Source organism: Lethenteron reissneri, chromosome 10, assembly GCF_015708825.2.
Source record: "Lethenteron reissneri isolate LAM-NWPU_2019-01 chromosome 10, ASM1570882v1, whole genome shotgun sequence".
NCBI lineage: Eukaryota > Metazoa > Chordata > Hyperoartia > Petromyzontiformes > Petromyzontidae > Lethenteron > Lethenteron reissneri.
The window spans coordinates 2,974,482-2,988,588 of NC_083788.1; the positions used below are offsets into that span (position 1 = coordinate 2,974,482).

General features: G+C 47.0%; 1 protein-coding gene and 2 non-coding genes across 3 annotated transcripts; all 3 read right to left on the reverse strand.

Annotated features, from left to right (window-relative positions):
* Positions 1 to 681: 681 nt before the first annotated feature.
* Positions 682 to 5,552, reverse strand: LOC133340824 (small ribosomal subunit protein uS10). The gene is made up of 4 exons (XM_061549246.1): positions 5,395 to 5,552; positions 3,832 to 3,931; positions 2,170 to 2,243; positions 682 to 1,195 (listed from the first exon to the last, which is right to left on the reverse strand). Exons 1-4 carry the CDS (start codon positions 5,395 to 5,397, stop codon positions 1,013 to 1,015), a joined length of 360 nt encoding a protein of 119 aa, XP_061405230.1. The 5' UTR covers positions 5,398 to 5,552; the 3' UTR covers positions 682 to 1,012.
* Positions 3,295 to 3,360, reverse strand: LOC133341047 (small nucleolar RNA U54). Its single transcript, XR_009754969.1, has one exon. It is a non-coding gene; the product is annotated as a small nucleolar RNA U54 (small nucleolar RNA).
* On the reverse strand, positions 5,095 to 5,164 carry LOC133341049 (small nucleolar RNA U54). Its single transcript, XR_009754971.1, has one exon. It is a non-coding gene; the product is annotated as a small nucleolar RNA U54 (small nucleolar RNA).
* Positions 5,553 to 14,107: the final 8,555 nt, after the last annotated feature.

The window sequence follows — 14,107 nt, forward strand, 5'->3', positions numbered from 1 at the left end:
ATTGGATTCTTCCAGTCGAAATAATCTGACTGCACACGCCGAGAGTTGAGGCATGTGCATAGCAGCTGGACAGCCAACAGAGCATAGCAGTCCACCAGGGGACATGAGCATTTATTAGTTTAATTGGTATACAAGTCATCCATTAAGTTAGTCTGATAATTAGTTTTTTACCCTTTTATCTGGCAACAAAACCGACACCTTTTTTACAAGGAGTCATGTTTGCATTGACCACAATACCTGCAGTCGGAATGCAAGCAAAAAACATAACTCTGATAATGTATGCACTATCCTTGAAATTGAGACTAGGCTCTAAAGGAAAGCTGTCTCGGGTGTGGACCAATCAACTTCAAGGACAGTGCCTACATTAGAGTTGTTTTTTGTTTGCATTCCGACTGCAGGTATTGTGGTCAATGCAAACATGACTCCTTGTAAAAAAGGTGTCAGTTTTGTTGCCAGATAAAGAGTAAAAAACCAATTATCATATTTTGCTACTGGCAAATGAGGTTCCAATGGTGTAAGTTAAAGTCCTAACTTATTTCAAGAAAAAACAATAAAACAAGTTTTCACGTCAGCAAGAGCCTGGCGTTTCAGCTAACTGGCTTTTTCACAAATGTATGCTTTACAAGATCAGGATGAAGAAAAACACACCAAACACCATCAGCCAACAAGCAAACAAGGCACTTCTAAATTTTTCATTTTTATTTTTCAAATTCTTTAACAAATGCACGTGGCATCGGTTCTCCACTGCTCGATGGCACTCGGTTTCCGCTGCACTCACTGCCCGACGCAACACCATCCCGCGTTAGCGTACAACGTGTACACTGTTGTGTGCACGCGCGCGCTATGCTTACTCAGTGTGGGTACGGTGTACACAATGTGCGAGTACCTGGTCACGCAGGCCCACCTGAGTGTTCCTTTACGTAATCAAACACACAAGCACGCGCTTACACGAGCGAGCAATCAAACGGGTGGGTGAGCGATCGGGCGAGTGAGCGAGTCATCGGGCGAGAGCCTAAGCGTCGGCGATGGTGACCTCCACCTCGACGCCTGGCTCGATGCTGATGGAGGTGATCTGCTTGACGATCTCGGAGGGGCTGTGCAGGTCGATGAGCCGCTTGTGGATGCGCATCTGGAAGCGATCCCACGTCTTGGAGCCCTCACCGCACGGGGTCTTGCGCGTTGTGATGCGCAGCACCTGCACAAAGCAGCGAGATCACCACCGTCGCCTGTCGTCATTGTCACCAGCCGTGAAACTATCCCAGCGCCGAATGGAGACCTCCCCAAAACCATCGCCGTCTTTCACGGGAGGGATGTGTTCCCGATTGTCAGATCAATCTGATCCAAAGTTTTTTTTGCATAGTTTCTGCACAGTGAAACGAAATCTTGCACTTGTCCTAGATACCCAGACATAGTCTTAGAGAGCAGACGCAGAGAAGTTGTGCAACCAAAACTGCAAAGATCGACTATCTTGCCTGGGAAAAAAAAAACATGGAACGATGATAAATAAAGTAGTAATAGTTTTTACCCTTTCAACTGGTACAAAAACTGACACCTTAATACAAGGCATCATGTTTGCAATACACACAACACAAGCAGTCAAAATGCAAACAAAAAGAAACAACTCTGATGATGATAATGATATGCGCTGTCCTGTTATCATCATCAGAGTTGTTTCTTTTTGTTTGCATTTTGACTGCTTGTGTTGTAGTTATTGCAAACATGATGCCTTGTATAAAGGTGTCAGTTTTTGTACCAGTTGAAAGGGTAAAAACATATTACTATAGTTTGCCACTGGTAAAGGAGGTAAAAGAGATCTCAGTGTAAATGCTTACCCCGAGCTCTCAATACTCTGATATTGCACTGTGTTTGAGTTGTACGCCTTCTGGTGTCATCTGGTCCAACACCAATGGGGACTAGGCTCTAAAGAAAGCCGTCTCGGGTGTGGACCAATCAACTTCAAGGACAGTGCATATTATTATCATTATCAGAGTTGCTTCTTTTTGTTTGCTTTTTGACTACTTGTGTTGTGGTTATTGCAAACATGATGCCTTGAACAAAGGTGTCAGTTTTGTACCAGTTTAAAAGGGTAAAAACCTACTACTGAGGTCTCATAGTGATGATAAATAAAGCAAGAAGAAAGCAGCGAGCAACTGGTGCAGGAGCCCCCACCTTGGTGGGCATGCGGACCGGTCCCTTCACGCGAAGATTCTTGTCCTTGGCGCCACGGATGAGGTCGGCGCAGACTGCCCAACGGAGAGACGCCCCGGGGAGGGAAATGATTAAGACAGCAAACGCAGTTATTGCCAATCAAGTGACTGCACACACCTCCTCTGCACCTGCGCAAGTTAACATTGTACATGTACAGCCCTTTTGTCACTCCACCACTGGAACAGAGACTCCCCCCACACACCTGGCAGACCGTGCGAGTTATTTCCCTTTTACACGCACCTTTACATCATCCGCACCTAGTTTACACAACAAAGGCTCATTCCTAACAGCGTGCTTCAGCCGCACCGGACCTCACAAAAATAATATTCAGGGCCTACCTTGGCTCCTCCCACCCTCAACCAGTATATATACAAGGACTGTTTTCTTGGAATTTTCTCACTTGACACAGCTATCGTGCTGTGACGGTTCCACCTGAAGACGGAAGCTTGTGTTGCCTCCGAAACGTCGTGATTTATATTTTATTTTATTAATTTTACATTTTTACCCACGCGACTTTACCGAAAAAACTAAGAGTATTTTACCATACTTCAACTTCAGCACGTTAATGTCAGTGTGGTTTAGTGAATGCTGGTGGGGGGGGGGGCGGGTGGGTTACCGGTTCAGCCATCACTCGTCACCGATGTTAGCCGTGGCAGGAAATCAACCACAGGTCACTGGATTCATCGTGCGGCATGTTAACCACCGTGGCACCACGTACCATGTTTTGGCAAATAATTATCACGAGTCGTAATAAAATTCTTCTCACGACGATTCGGCCACAACGCAAGCAGCTGTCCTCAGGTGAAGAACAGGTCTGTCGGAAAGACAGCGTCTGAGGACGGCTGCTTGCGCTGTGGCCGAAACGTCATGAGAATTATTTTATTATGTTTTATTTATTACTTTATTATTTCCCTTCTACGTGACTTTACCGAAAGAACCAAGAAGATGAATCCCTGCAGTCACGAAAGCTTTAAATCGAAATGTAATAGATTAATCAACATTTCGTTGATTGGCTTCCCACAAAGCGGTAACCATTTTATCGGCCGCGGAGGGATGATAAGTCGGCAAACACGAGCGGTGGGAGGTGTTTGGCTCAGAATAGCGTATAGGTGAATCACTGTGAATCATAGCTGTGGTTTGTCCTCATCGCCAAACGCCGCTCGCTATTACCGCATCAACTCCGCTGACCGTGTTAACAACACCTTGTGATATTAACGATCCCCTGCTCAAATGTTACCATTGTTAGAAATACCTGTAATAAAGATATCATTTTTATAGATACCTGTCAAAACTACCCGTTCTAAAGACACTTGCTTGAGCACTGTAGATTCTGGCTTGATGCTACCTTTAATGTTACGTTTACTAAAGTTACCAGCGCTCTGATGTTGTGTCAATTGGGAAGCAACAAAACATTGCGTTAACTGGTGAGTGGCTTTAGGTGAGTCGTGAGTATAGAGTATCATGTCACACGATTTATAGGACAGGCTAGCCACCAGCAAAAAAAACAAGAGGGTCACACTACATGGAGATGTTTGGCCATGAATTCCATTAGCGGGCGCGTTTGGCTTCATATCCACACTCAACGCCCCTCACAGATGGATTCAAGAATCAGCGGCCACTCACCCTTCTCCAGAGACTTGACATTGCGGCTGGTGAGGGTGATGCGGATGCGATGGATGGACACCTCCGAGTCCACGGGAGCCTTGCCTGCGTCTTTGTATGCCTGGCGGAGTCACACACACACACACACGGGTTACACACTACTGTATATCCAACACGTAACATACATGTACAGCAAGACGGCCCTTGCCTATGGACATCTGGCAGTACTCCAGAATTGGTTCAAGTAAGCCTAACTGCTGATGCGATGACGAACGTCAAAAACAGGCCCAGTTTGCTCGCATTAATCCGAAGCTGCTTAAATTATGCATTCCCGGATGACTGTGTTGCTGATGGGATGTATAAATTATATATATTCTTCATGTCGAGGGGCAAATTTGGGGCGATTAGTCGGTTAAGTAAACTAAAAATACAATCCAGTAAACCACTCGCTTCTGTGCATGACGTCAATCATATGTAATTGCATTTGAATAATTTAATATTTTAATTAATGTTAATTGCATCCCACAAGGCTTTACAATAATTCAGTGGTTCTTAACCTTGACTGCTACAGCCTTGCACACCTTTGATTCTAAATCGTAAAAAATGTACGTTAACAAACACATAGGTTTGATGAAACAAAGTTGTAACTTAACGTGCCCATACTTATATTCTTAGGTTTTTTCGGTAAAGTCACGTAGGTAAAACATTAAAATTAATAAAAGTAAAATAAAATAAAAAATCTTGATGCAGCAAATCTGGCTGTGACGGTCCCACCTGATGACGGAGACTTGTGTTGCCTCCGAAACGTCGTGATTTTTATCTTATTTTACTTTTATTAATTATAATGTTTAACCTACGTGACTTTACCGAAAAAAACCTAAGAATATGAATCCTTGCAGTCACGAAAGCTTCAAATCTAGAATTAGTGCCCATACTTAATTTGCGTTTCAACGATTTACCTTCGAAAACAAAATGCGGGAATTTCTCGCACCCCCATAAAGGGCATCTCGCACACCACAGGTTAAAAACCACTACAATAATTGTACACAGGGACCAAATACATATAGCGATGACAAAGAAGATGAAAACTTCCCGAACGTAAAAGTAAAAAAAAGCACAAAACATATATAAACACAAAGTTGTCACGCGAGAAAGTATTCCAAGTCACATCCTAGACCCAAAACTTAGGTCTCCCTGTTGATCCCACACCCTACTTTATCGACCGCGCAAGAGGCTGATGGATATTGCAATCGCTGCACACACACGTGCGCTGTAGCTGGGTGCGTTTGGCTCAGAATAGCGTATAGGTGAATCACCGTAAAAAAGTCATATCTACGATTTATCCTCATAGCCAAACGCAGCTCGCAACCACCACGGGCCAACGTATCCTTTATATATTGTTTTTATTTAAAAACGCGGGGAGAAAGTGCGTCTCTTACAATGCCTGCTGCCCAAAGGGGCTCGCATCGCACAGGCCGCAATGGCGGACCCAGTCGTTAAAATCCACCACCACGTCAACTTGCACCGCATGATACACCAAACAATTCGCGAGCGAGTGCCGGTAACGAGGCGAGAGACGCTCACCATCGTGACCGCCGGCCGACGTATTCGTCCCACAGACAATGAGTTGAACTCTCTGAAGCGACGAACAGCGGTGAGCCGGGCACGCGTCTTGCTCCTCCTCGTGCTGCTGCTGCTGCTGCGCGCGGGGGTGCTTGGGAAAGGGACGGCGTCACGTGACGCGGCGGCTTTTATAGCGCGAAGGGGGGTGGGGGGGAGGGGTGGGGAGGAGGCGGGGCAGTCGAGGGGTCCCGTGACATCATCGCGTAACGTAGACAGGCGGCGGCCATCTTACGTGAGGGTACGGGAGATATGGGGTGTTAACGGTTAAGTGTTGGGCGCCGCGGCCATCTTACGTGAGGGTACGGGAGATAGGGGGGGGGGGGGGTTAACGGTTAAATGTTGGGCGCCAGCGGCCATCTTACGTGAGGGTTACGAGCGATGTGGGGGGGGGGGGGTCACCGGTTGTGTTGGGCGCCGCGGCCATCTTACGTGAGGGTACGGGAGATGGGGGAGGGGGTCACCGGTTAAGAGTGTTGGGCGCCGCGGCCATCTTACGTGAGGGTACGAGCGATGAGGGGGGATCACCGGTTGTTGGGCGCCGCGGCCATCTTACGTGAGGGTACGGGAGATATGGGGGGGGGGGGGTTAACGGCTAAGTGTTGGGTGCCGCGGCCATCTTACGTGAGGGTACGAGCGATGTGGGGGGATCACCGGTTGTTGGGCGCCGCGGCCATCTTACGTGAGGGTACGGGAGTTGGGGGGAGGTCACCGGTGAAGTGTTGGATGCCGCGGCCATCTTACGTGAGGGTACGGGAGTTGGGGGGTCACTGGTTGTGTTGGGCGCCGCGGCCATCTTACGTGAGGGTACGGGAGATGGGGGAGGGGGTCATCGGTTAAGAGTGTTGGGCGCCGCGGCCATCTTACGTAAGGACTCAGAATGGGGATATTTATTTAGACTGCAGGAGGAAATCAGATGAGATTTGAAGTTCTTTGTCACAGATGTCAAGTGCGGCTGTGGTGAAAGAAGTCGCAGCACGCAGCGAACGGAACGTAGACTGATGGCCCCCACCAAACACAACATCTGAATATTTAAGAATACTCGAGGAGGAAATTTTTTTCCACAGAAGTCCAGTAGGGGGCAGGTCAAAACTTTGCTACAATAAATGATACATTATAAAATTGGAGTGCAAAGTACAGGAAAGGTAAACAAATCACTTAAATATACATACAAATAAAACTAAACTTTTTTTATTACCAGGTAAAGCCCACTGAGCTATTAGCTTATTTTTCAGAAGCGACCTGTCAACAAATGATAGCTCAACTTAGCGGCTTATCATGTGGAATTTTATAGCAGCACCTCAAAATGCATGTTATAATAATATTTCGAACTTCTTTCGCACCGTACGTAGCCGGCCGTGCTAATCTAACAGTGACATAAACACACGCACACAGAAAAAAGACAGTGAAAAACATGTGGGAGCATTACATTTACACTGGTTTTGGCTCGCGCGTGTTTCCTTTTGGACCGTCAAACACCTCGTTTGTTAGTTGTGCAATATTCCCTAAGTACCCTTGTCTCGTTCTCTACAATATATTGTTTTTTTTAAATCCTTTATATTAAGTTCACTTGCACGCTTGCTTGCTTGATCGCTTACGACCGTGCAAATCTTTCGGTCGTTTTTTAACCCACTTCCCGTGATCCAATCGAGCTGACACTTTCGACACAGACTCGTTGTGCGTGACAATTAATGTTCGTGAAATTTTTTTTCCTAAATTTTACACTTTTTAGGACAAAAATATATTTAATTACCAATTGCTTAATGGTGCCATGCAATCATCTAACCCATAGGTGGCAGCCATCTCAAGCCAGAGGACGAGAGGACTCTAGCCACCACGCATATAAAGGATTTATAGTGAAAAACTTTGTTTTTTACGGGTTATACTTGTCTTTGTGATTGTTGATGCTGTGCTCACGCACCACTGGATCTCCGTGTGTGAGTCCCTTCGCACTCACAACTTATGCCCCTGTCATTACATCCCGTGGCCACCAGTCCCATCGCACTCACAACTGACTCACTTGTCATTACCTCCCGTGGCCACCAGTCCCTTCACACTCACAACTGACTCCCTTGTCATTACCTCCCGTGGCCACAAGTCCCTTCGCACTCACAACTGATACCCCTGTCATTACCTCCCATGGCCACCAGTCCCTTCGCACTCACAGCTGGCTCCCCTGTCATTACCTCCCGTAGCCACCAGTCCCTTTGCACTCACAACTGACTCCCCTGTCATTACCTCCCGTGGCCACCAGTCCCATCGCACTCACAACTGACTCACTTGTCATTACCTCCCGTGGCCACCAGTCCCTTCGCACTCACAACTGACTTCCCTGTCATTACCTCCCGTGGCCACCAGTCCCGTCGCACTCACAACTGACTCCCCTGTCATTACCTCCCGTGGCCACCAGTCCTTCGCACTCACACCTGACTCCCCTGTCATTACCTCCCGTGGCCACCAGTCCCGTCGCACTCACAACTGACTCACCTGTCATTACCTCCCGTGACCACCAGTCCCTTCGCACTCACAACTGATACCCCTGTCATTACCTACCGTGGCCACCAGTCGCTTCGCACTCACAACTGATTCCCCTGTCATTACCTCCCATGGCCGCTGGTCCCTCCACACCGCAGCAGGCTCTATTGTCATTACACAAGGATAATATCCTTACACGTACATACATGAAAACGAGATCATTCGTGTAACGGATCAAATAAGTATTCTTTGGGTCTTTCGATAAAGTACTGATGACGAACGCTTGTGTTGCGATCGAAACGTTGTAGTTTTCTTGTTTTCTTTTGTCATTTTCTTTGAACCTATCTTCGTGACTTTACCGAAAGACCCAAAAAATATGAATTCCTGCAGTCACGAAAGCTTTATGTCAAGGATCAAATAAACTCAAACTCGAACGACACATTCGTCTATAACACAAACTTAAAAGGGGGGGGGGGGAAGTTTATTAAATATATCATAAACAACGTTTCGGACAACGGCCCGAATTCAGAGCATAAGATAAAACCAAATTACCATACTAGCTGTTTTATTTTGAGTGCAATAAAAACATGAATGGGACTGCGTTGACAAACAAGCACTCGTTTAAACTGAACATTCCCGCCATGAAAATGATTATCACTGCGCTGCAACAACAACAACATAAACGAACACGTATTTATCTGTAGGGGTGTCAGGGGAATGATTCCCACCAATAGGAGGGTTAGTGGGAGGGGTGATCGAGGGGATATTAGGGGAGAACGGGCGGGAAGAGGGGGCCTTTGGTGGGAACGAGATTGGGACGGCTGGGGACAGGTGTGGATGGGAGAAAATAATTAAAAGACGAACCCCCTGCAACCTTGCGTCGGCTCTCCTTTACATAAACATTAGTACAACATTTCAGATCCCCCTCCTTCATGTCGTTTGTCGAAAACGTTAGTCCCAAAATATTTACTTTCCCCCGAGTAACGCAGCGGGCACGCCGCGTTTGTTATTCCGTGCTGCGTTATACACAATCGGACAAATGTGACTCGATTCCAAATCGCGATTTCATTCAGAGGGTCGCACGAAGTCTGTCCGCTTTGGTTTGTCTCCGTTGGTCATTAACAAACCGAACGGCAGCAAACAAAGGCGCGACATCACGAGTAATCGCATCCGAGCTGCGCGCACAATGCGACGTGCGTGCATTCGTATAACGAGGCGGTGTCTGAATTCAGCAGTTCTAGATTTGAAGCTTTCGTGACTGCAAGGATTCGGTAAAGTCACGTAGGTAAAAAAATTAAAATTAAATAAAAATTAATAAAAGTAAAATTAAAATCACGACGTTTCGGAGGCAACACAAGCTTCCGTCTTCAGGTGGAACCGTCACAGCACGCTTGCTGTATCAAGTAAAAGAGAAATTCCAAGAGACCCGACCTTGTATATATACTGGTTGAGGGGGGAGGAGCCAGGGTAGGCCCCTGGATAGGAGTTTTTTTTATTATTATGATAAGCTTCAGCCGCACCAACCTTTTCATTTTATTTATACTTACGTTACTTTACCGAAAGAACCAAAGAGTTTGGGTGATTTGTTTATCTTTCTTGTACGTTGCACGACTATCATCTTTTTCTACTGTTTTTTGTAACATTGTTACCCGCTCCTACTGGACATCTGTGACAAAATAGCGTTTTTGCTCATCGGAATTCGCCAGTATAAATATTCTGATTCTGACTGAGATAACTGGCAGATGTGCTCCCCACTATGTAAACTTTCTGTGTTTTATTCGCCCGGCGCTCCGCTCGTTGTTGTGAGCGTCGCTCCCCTGCCCTCCGTCATTAGTGAGGTTCGGTGCGGCTGAAGCACGCTGTTAAGAATGGGCCTTTGTTGTGTAAACTAGGTGCGGATGATGTAAAGGTGCGTGTTAAAGGGACTGAGCCTTTTTGTTACGTAGAGATGATGCGGCCTACCTTGGCTCCTCCCACCCTCAACCAGTATATACAAATACTGTGTTCTTGGAATTTCTCTCACTTGATACAGCTATCGTGCTGGGACGGTTCCACCTGAAGACGGAAGCTTGTGTTGCCTCCGAAACGTCGTGATTTTTTTATTTCATTTTACTTTTATTAATTTTAATTTTTTACCTACGTGACTTTACGGAAAAAAAACCTAAGGATAGGTATTTGACCGTGAGTGATGGCACAGACGACGCGGGGGAGGCCCACATCCAGCAGTGGATAGACAACGATTTCTGCCATTACTCATGATGACGAGTGATGGCGATGATTGAGATAGTATGTCAACCGATTAGGACAGGAATGGAGAGAGACAAAATTCGTTCGCCTTTCTCGATAAGGGTGACAGGTTCTAAGGTAATACCAATCGCATTTACACTAACCTCTGCTGCTGTAACTTCTTCTAATGCTAAACGAATTCTGTCTAGAACAGCGGTCGGGAACCTATGGCTCGCGAGCCATATATGGCTCTTCTGGTGACGGCATATGGCTCCCAGACAATTTTGAGTTGAAAAAAAATACAAAAATCAGTTTGGAACTGATTTTAAAATACTTTGCTGAATAATACCGTGTCATTTTAAAGTAAACAGAAATTAGTTTTGAAGATAGATTTCACGGGTCACGGGGCCTCAACGCCTGCATGAAGCTCAACCTCACCACGTACGAACCAGACTACAAGGCCATCAGCAAAACCATGCAGCACCAGAAGTCGCATTAAAAGTAATACATATTTAATTTATTATACGTTAAAAATACTATATGGCTCTCAATGCAATATATTTAGAAATATTTGGCTTTTATGGCTCTCCCAGTCAAAAAGGTTCCCGACCCCTGGTCTAGAACTAGCTTAGCTCTTATCTCAGAGAAAATCAGACTTACGCGCACCGAACTAGATCACTTAGACAAGACACTCTACAAATCACACTTATCTTTAACTGAAATTCCTCTTGATATGCAAATTCTTTTGTCAAGGCGCCCTTCAACCCTTCCAACCCATCTTAAATAGACGCTCCAAGCGTGGTGGTGTTTCATTCAGACGCTGTCTCCCCGACAGACCTGGTCTTCACCTGAGGACGGCTGCTTGCGTTGTGGCCGAAACGTCGTGAGAATTATTTTATTATGTTTTATTTTTATTATTTTATTATTTCCCTTCTACGTGACTTTACCGAAAGAACCAATAAGGAAAAAATTAACCCGTAAAAACAAAGTTTTTCACTATTAAATCTTTATATGCGTGGCGGCTAGAGTCCTCTCGTCCTCTGGCTTTAGATGGCTGCCACCTATGGGTCAGATGATTGTCTGCCAGCATTAAGCAATTGGTAATGAAATATTTATTTATTTTTCCCTAAACAGTGTAAAATTTAGGAAAAAATTTTTCACGAAAATTAATTGTCACGCACAACGAGTCTGTGTGCAAAATGTCAGCTCGATTGGATCACGGGAAGTGGGTTAAAACAAGACCGAAATATTTGCACGGTCGTAAGCAAGCAAGCAAGCACGCAAGCAAGCAAGCAAGCGAAATTAATATAAAGAATTTAAAAAAGGGTGATAGGCTCGCAAAATGTCACTGTGGAGCCACCTGAGCTGGGAGGGATGACGGTGATGGAGCGTTCGATGCCTGCGTGTTGCGTCCGCCAAATTAAGACATTCCACAAATAAGCCCCAGCGTGTTCCAAAAATATGCACAATCACCAATAAAATGGCACCGTTCGCGTATTATTAGAATGGTTTTGGCAATTGCTGGCTGTGAAGTTGCCGATCGGTAGTCGAGTGAGACATTGAGTTGCGGCCAGAGAATTAGACGGAGTGTTTCTTTTTTGTTATTGTTGGAAGGCGCCAGCGGATTTAGCCCCCCCCCCCCACCTCTCTACCCCCCCCCCCCCACTTTTCTACCCTCCACCTCTCTACCCCCCCCCCACCTCTCTACCCCCCCCCTTTCTATTCTCCCCACCCAGCATTTTACCCCCCCCCCCACCTCTCTACCCTCCCCACCACCTTTCTACCCCCCCCCCCCACCCCTCTGTTTCCCCCCCCCCACCTTTTTATCCCGCCAACTCTCTATCCCCCCACCTCTTTGCCCCCCTCCTACCTTTCTACCCCCCCCCACCTCTCTTACCCTCCTCTACCTTTCTGCCCCCCCTCTCCCCCCCCCCCCGAGAATTAGAAAAAAACCAAAGACCCCCGTATAGCCGTAACAGACTGTTGGGGCAAGTGCTGTTAGCGAGCACCACAGAGACAAAGATCTCCCGTATAGCCGTAACAGACTGTTGGGGAAAGTGCTGTTAGCGAGCACCACAGAGACAAAGATCTCCCGTATAGCCGTAACAGACTGTTGGGGCAAGTGCTGTTAGCGAGCACCACAGAGACAAAGATCTCCCGTATAGCCGTAACAGACTGTTGGGGCAAGTGCTGTTAGCGAGCACCACAGAGACAAAGATCTCCCGTATAGCCGTACCAGACTGTCGGGGCAAGTGCTGTTAGCGAGCACCTATGAAGGCCGGAACGGCACACGAGGGAATGGGGTGGCCAGCACCACCCCCGGCCGCCTTTGTCTCTCGAGTAGCGATGTTTACACAGCGCCACCGGGGACTCATTTGAGGCCGAGTAGAGCCACTCCGCTGATACACAGAGCACACGGTTGATGATGATGATGGCAGTGATGATGCTGCTGCTATGATGAGGGTGATGATACCGTGATGATGGAAGTGATGCTGCTGCTAAATTGCTATGACAGTGATGCTGCTGCTATGCTAATGGTGTAAGTGTTGGCAATGGTAGTGATGCTGCAATGATTGTGATGGAGCCGTGTTAAAACGATGGTAGTGATGATGTTGCCATGGGAATGTGGAATTTCCACCACCGGCTCAGGGTTGTGAACGGGTGATTAGCACCGCGTCGATGCTAATTTCGCATCGATGCGGTGCGTTAGAACTGCTTTTTGTGTTGAGTTTGTTGTCCTTAGGGACCGTCCATAAATGACGTCACGCGATTTTGGACGATTTTTGACCCCCCCCCCCTCGTCACACGGCGTCACAAAAAGTCAGACCCCCCCTCAAATATGACGTCACAAAGCTCTGCCCCCCCCCAAAAATAAAAATGCTTCAAATCGCTTTAAACTATTGTCATTGTAGTGTGTTTTTAATGTGGCGCTGCACTCTGATGTTGTAGGAGAAAACATTTATAAAAAAAAGTCTAATTAAGTAAAACGTGTTGTCTATATTTATTTAAAGTTGCGCATTTTGATGTTACGTCACATTTCTCAACCCCCCCCCCCCTCGTCACACATCGTCACAAATGTCTGACCCCCCCCCCCAAGGTGCGTGACGTCATTTATGGACGGCCCCTTACCCCGCATCTACGATTAGCACGGTTGGCTACGTACAGTGCGAATAAAAGTTCAACATAAGTACCATCTTGGCAACAACAAAAAACACTCCGATCTTTTTGGGCTATTGCCCGAAACGTCGCCCTTTTTTTTTTCAAGCACAGAGCTGGTGATGGGGGTGAGGAGGAAGCCACGGGTGACCGAAACGGAAGGGTTAATCAATAACACAACTTAGTAACACTGCAGTCAATCATACTTATACATTGTGATGATTCACAGAATCGATTATGCTGTAATTGGTGGTGATGATGGTGGTGGTGGTAGTCGTGATGATGATAATGGTGATAATGGTGTTGATGGTGCGTTGCCGCTATGATCATAGTCATTATGACGCCTTGTTGATGATCGTGATGCTGCTGGCAACACATTCCTGCGGAAGGAGCTGGTAGGAACGTTGGGTTACTCGGTCAATGGCCAGGGTCAACGGCGGCGTGGTGTATTCCGCAAATATGCCTGACTATGAGGGCGGGCACAAGCCGGCGTGAGTAGGTTAAAAGTTGAGTTTTATAAGGGTACCACGGGGTGAGCAGCCCCTCCCCACCCAGCCCCACCCCTCCCACCCCCCACCCAGTCCCACCCCTCCAACCCAGCCCCTCCCCACCCTCCCCACCCAGCCCCTCAAGCCCCACCCTCCCCACCCAGCCCCTCCCCATCCTCCCCTCCCCACCCAGCCCCTCCCTCCCACCCAGCCCTCCCTGCACGACGGACACAATAATCCCCTGTGGGCTGGTGTAACCAGGAGGTTCCTACCAGTATATTGCAGCTATATTAGTAATTATGATTCTGCTGATATGACACTGGTGTATGTGT

What these genes read in the sequence shown, in the direction of transcription:
- LOC133340824 (XM_061549246.1), bottom strand. An exon ending in TGTCAAGTCTCTGGAGAAGG is followed by an intron (nt 2,244 to 3,831) that starts GTGAGTGGCCGC and finishes TCCGTTGGGCAG; the next exon opens with TCTGCGCCGACCTCATCCGT. An exon ending in CGGTCCGCATGCCCACCAAG is followed by an intron (nt 1,196 to 2,169) that starts GTGGGGGCTCCT and finishes TGCTTTGTGCAG; the next exon opens with GTGCTGCGCATCACAACGCG.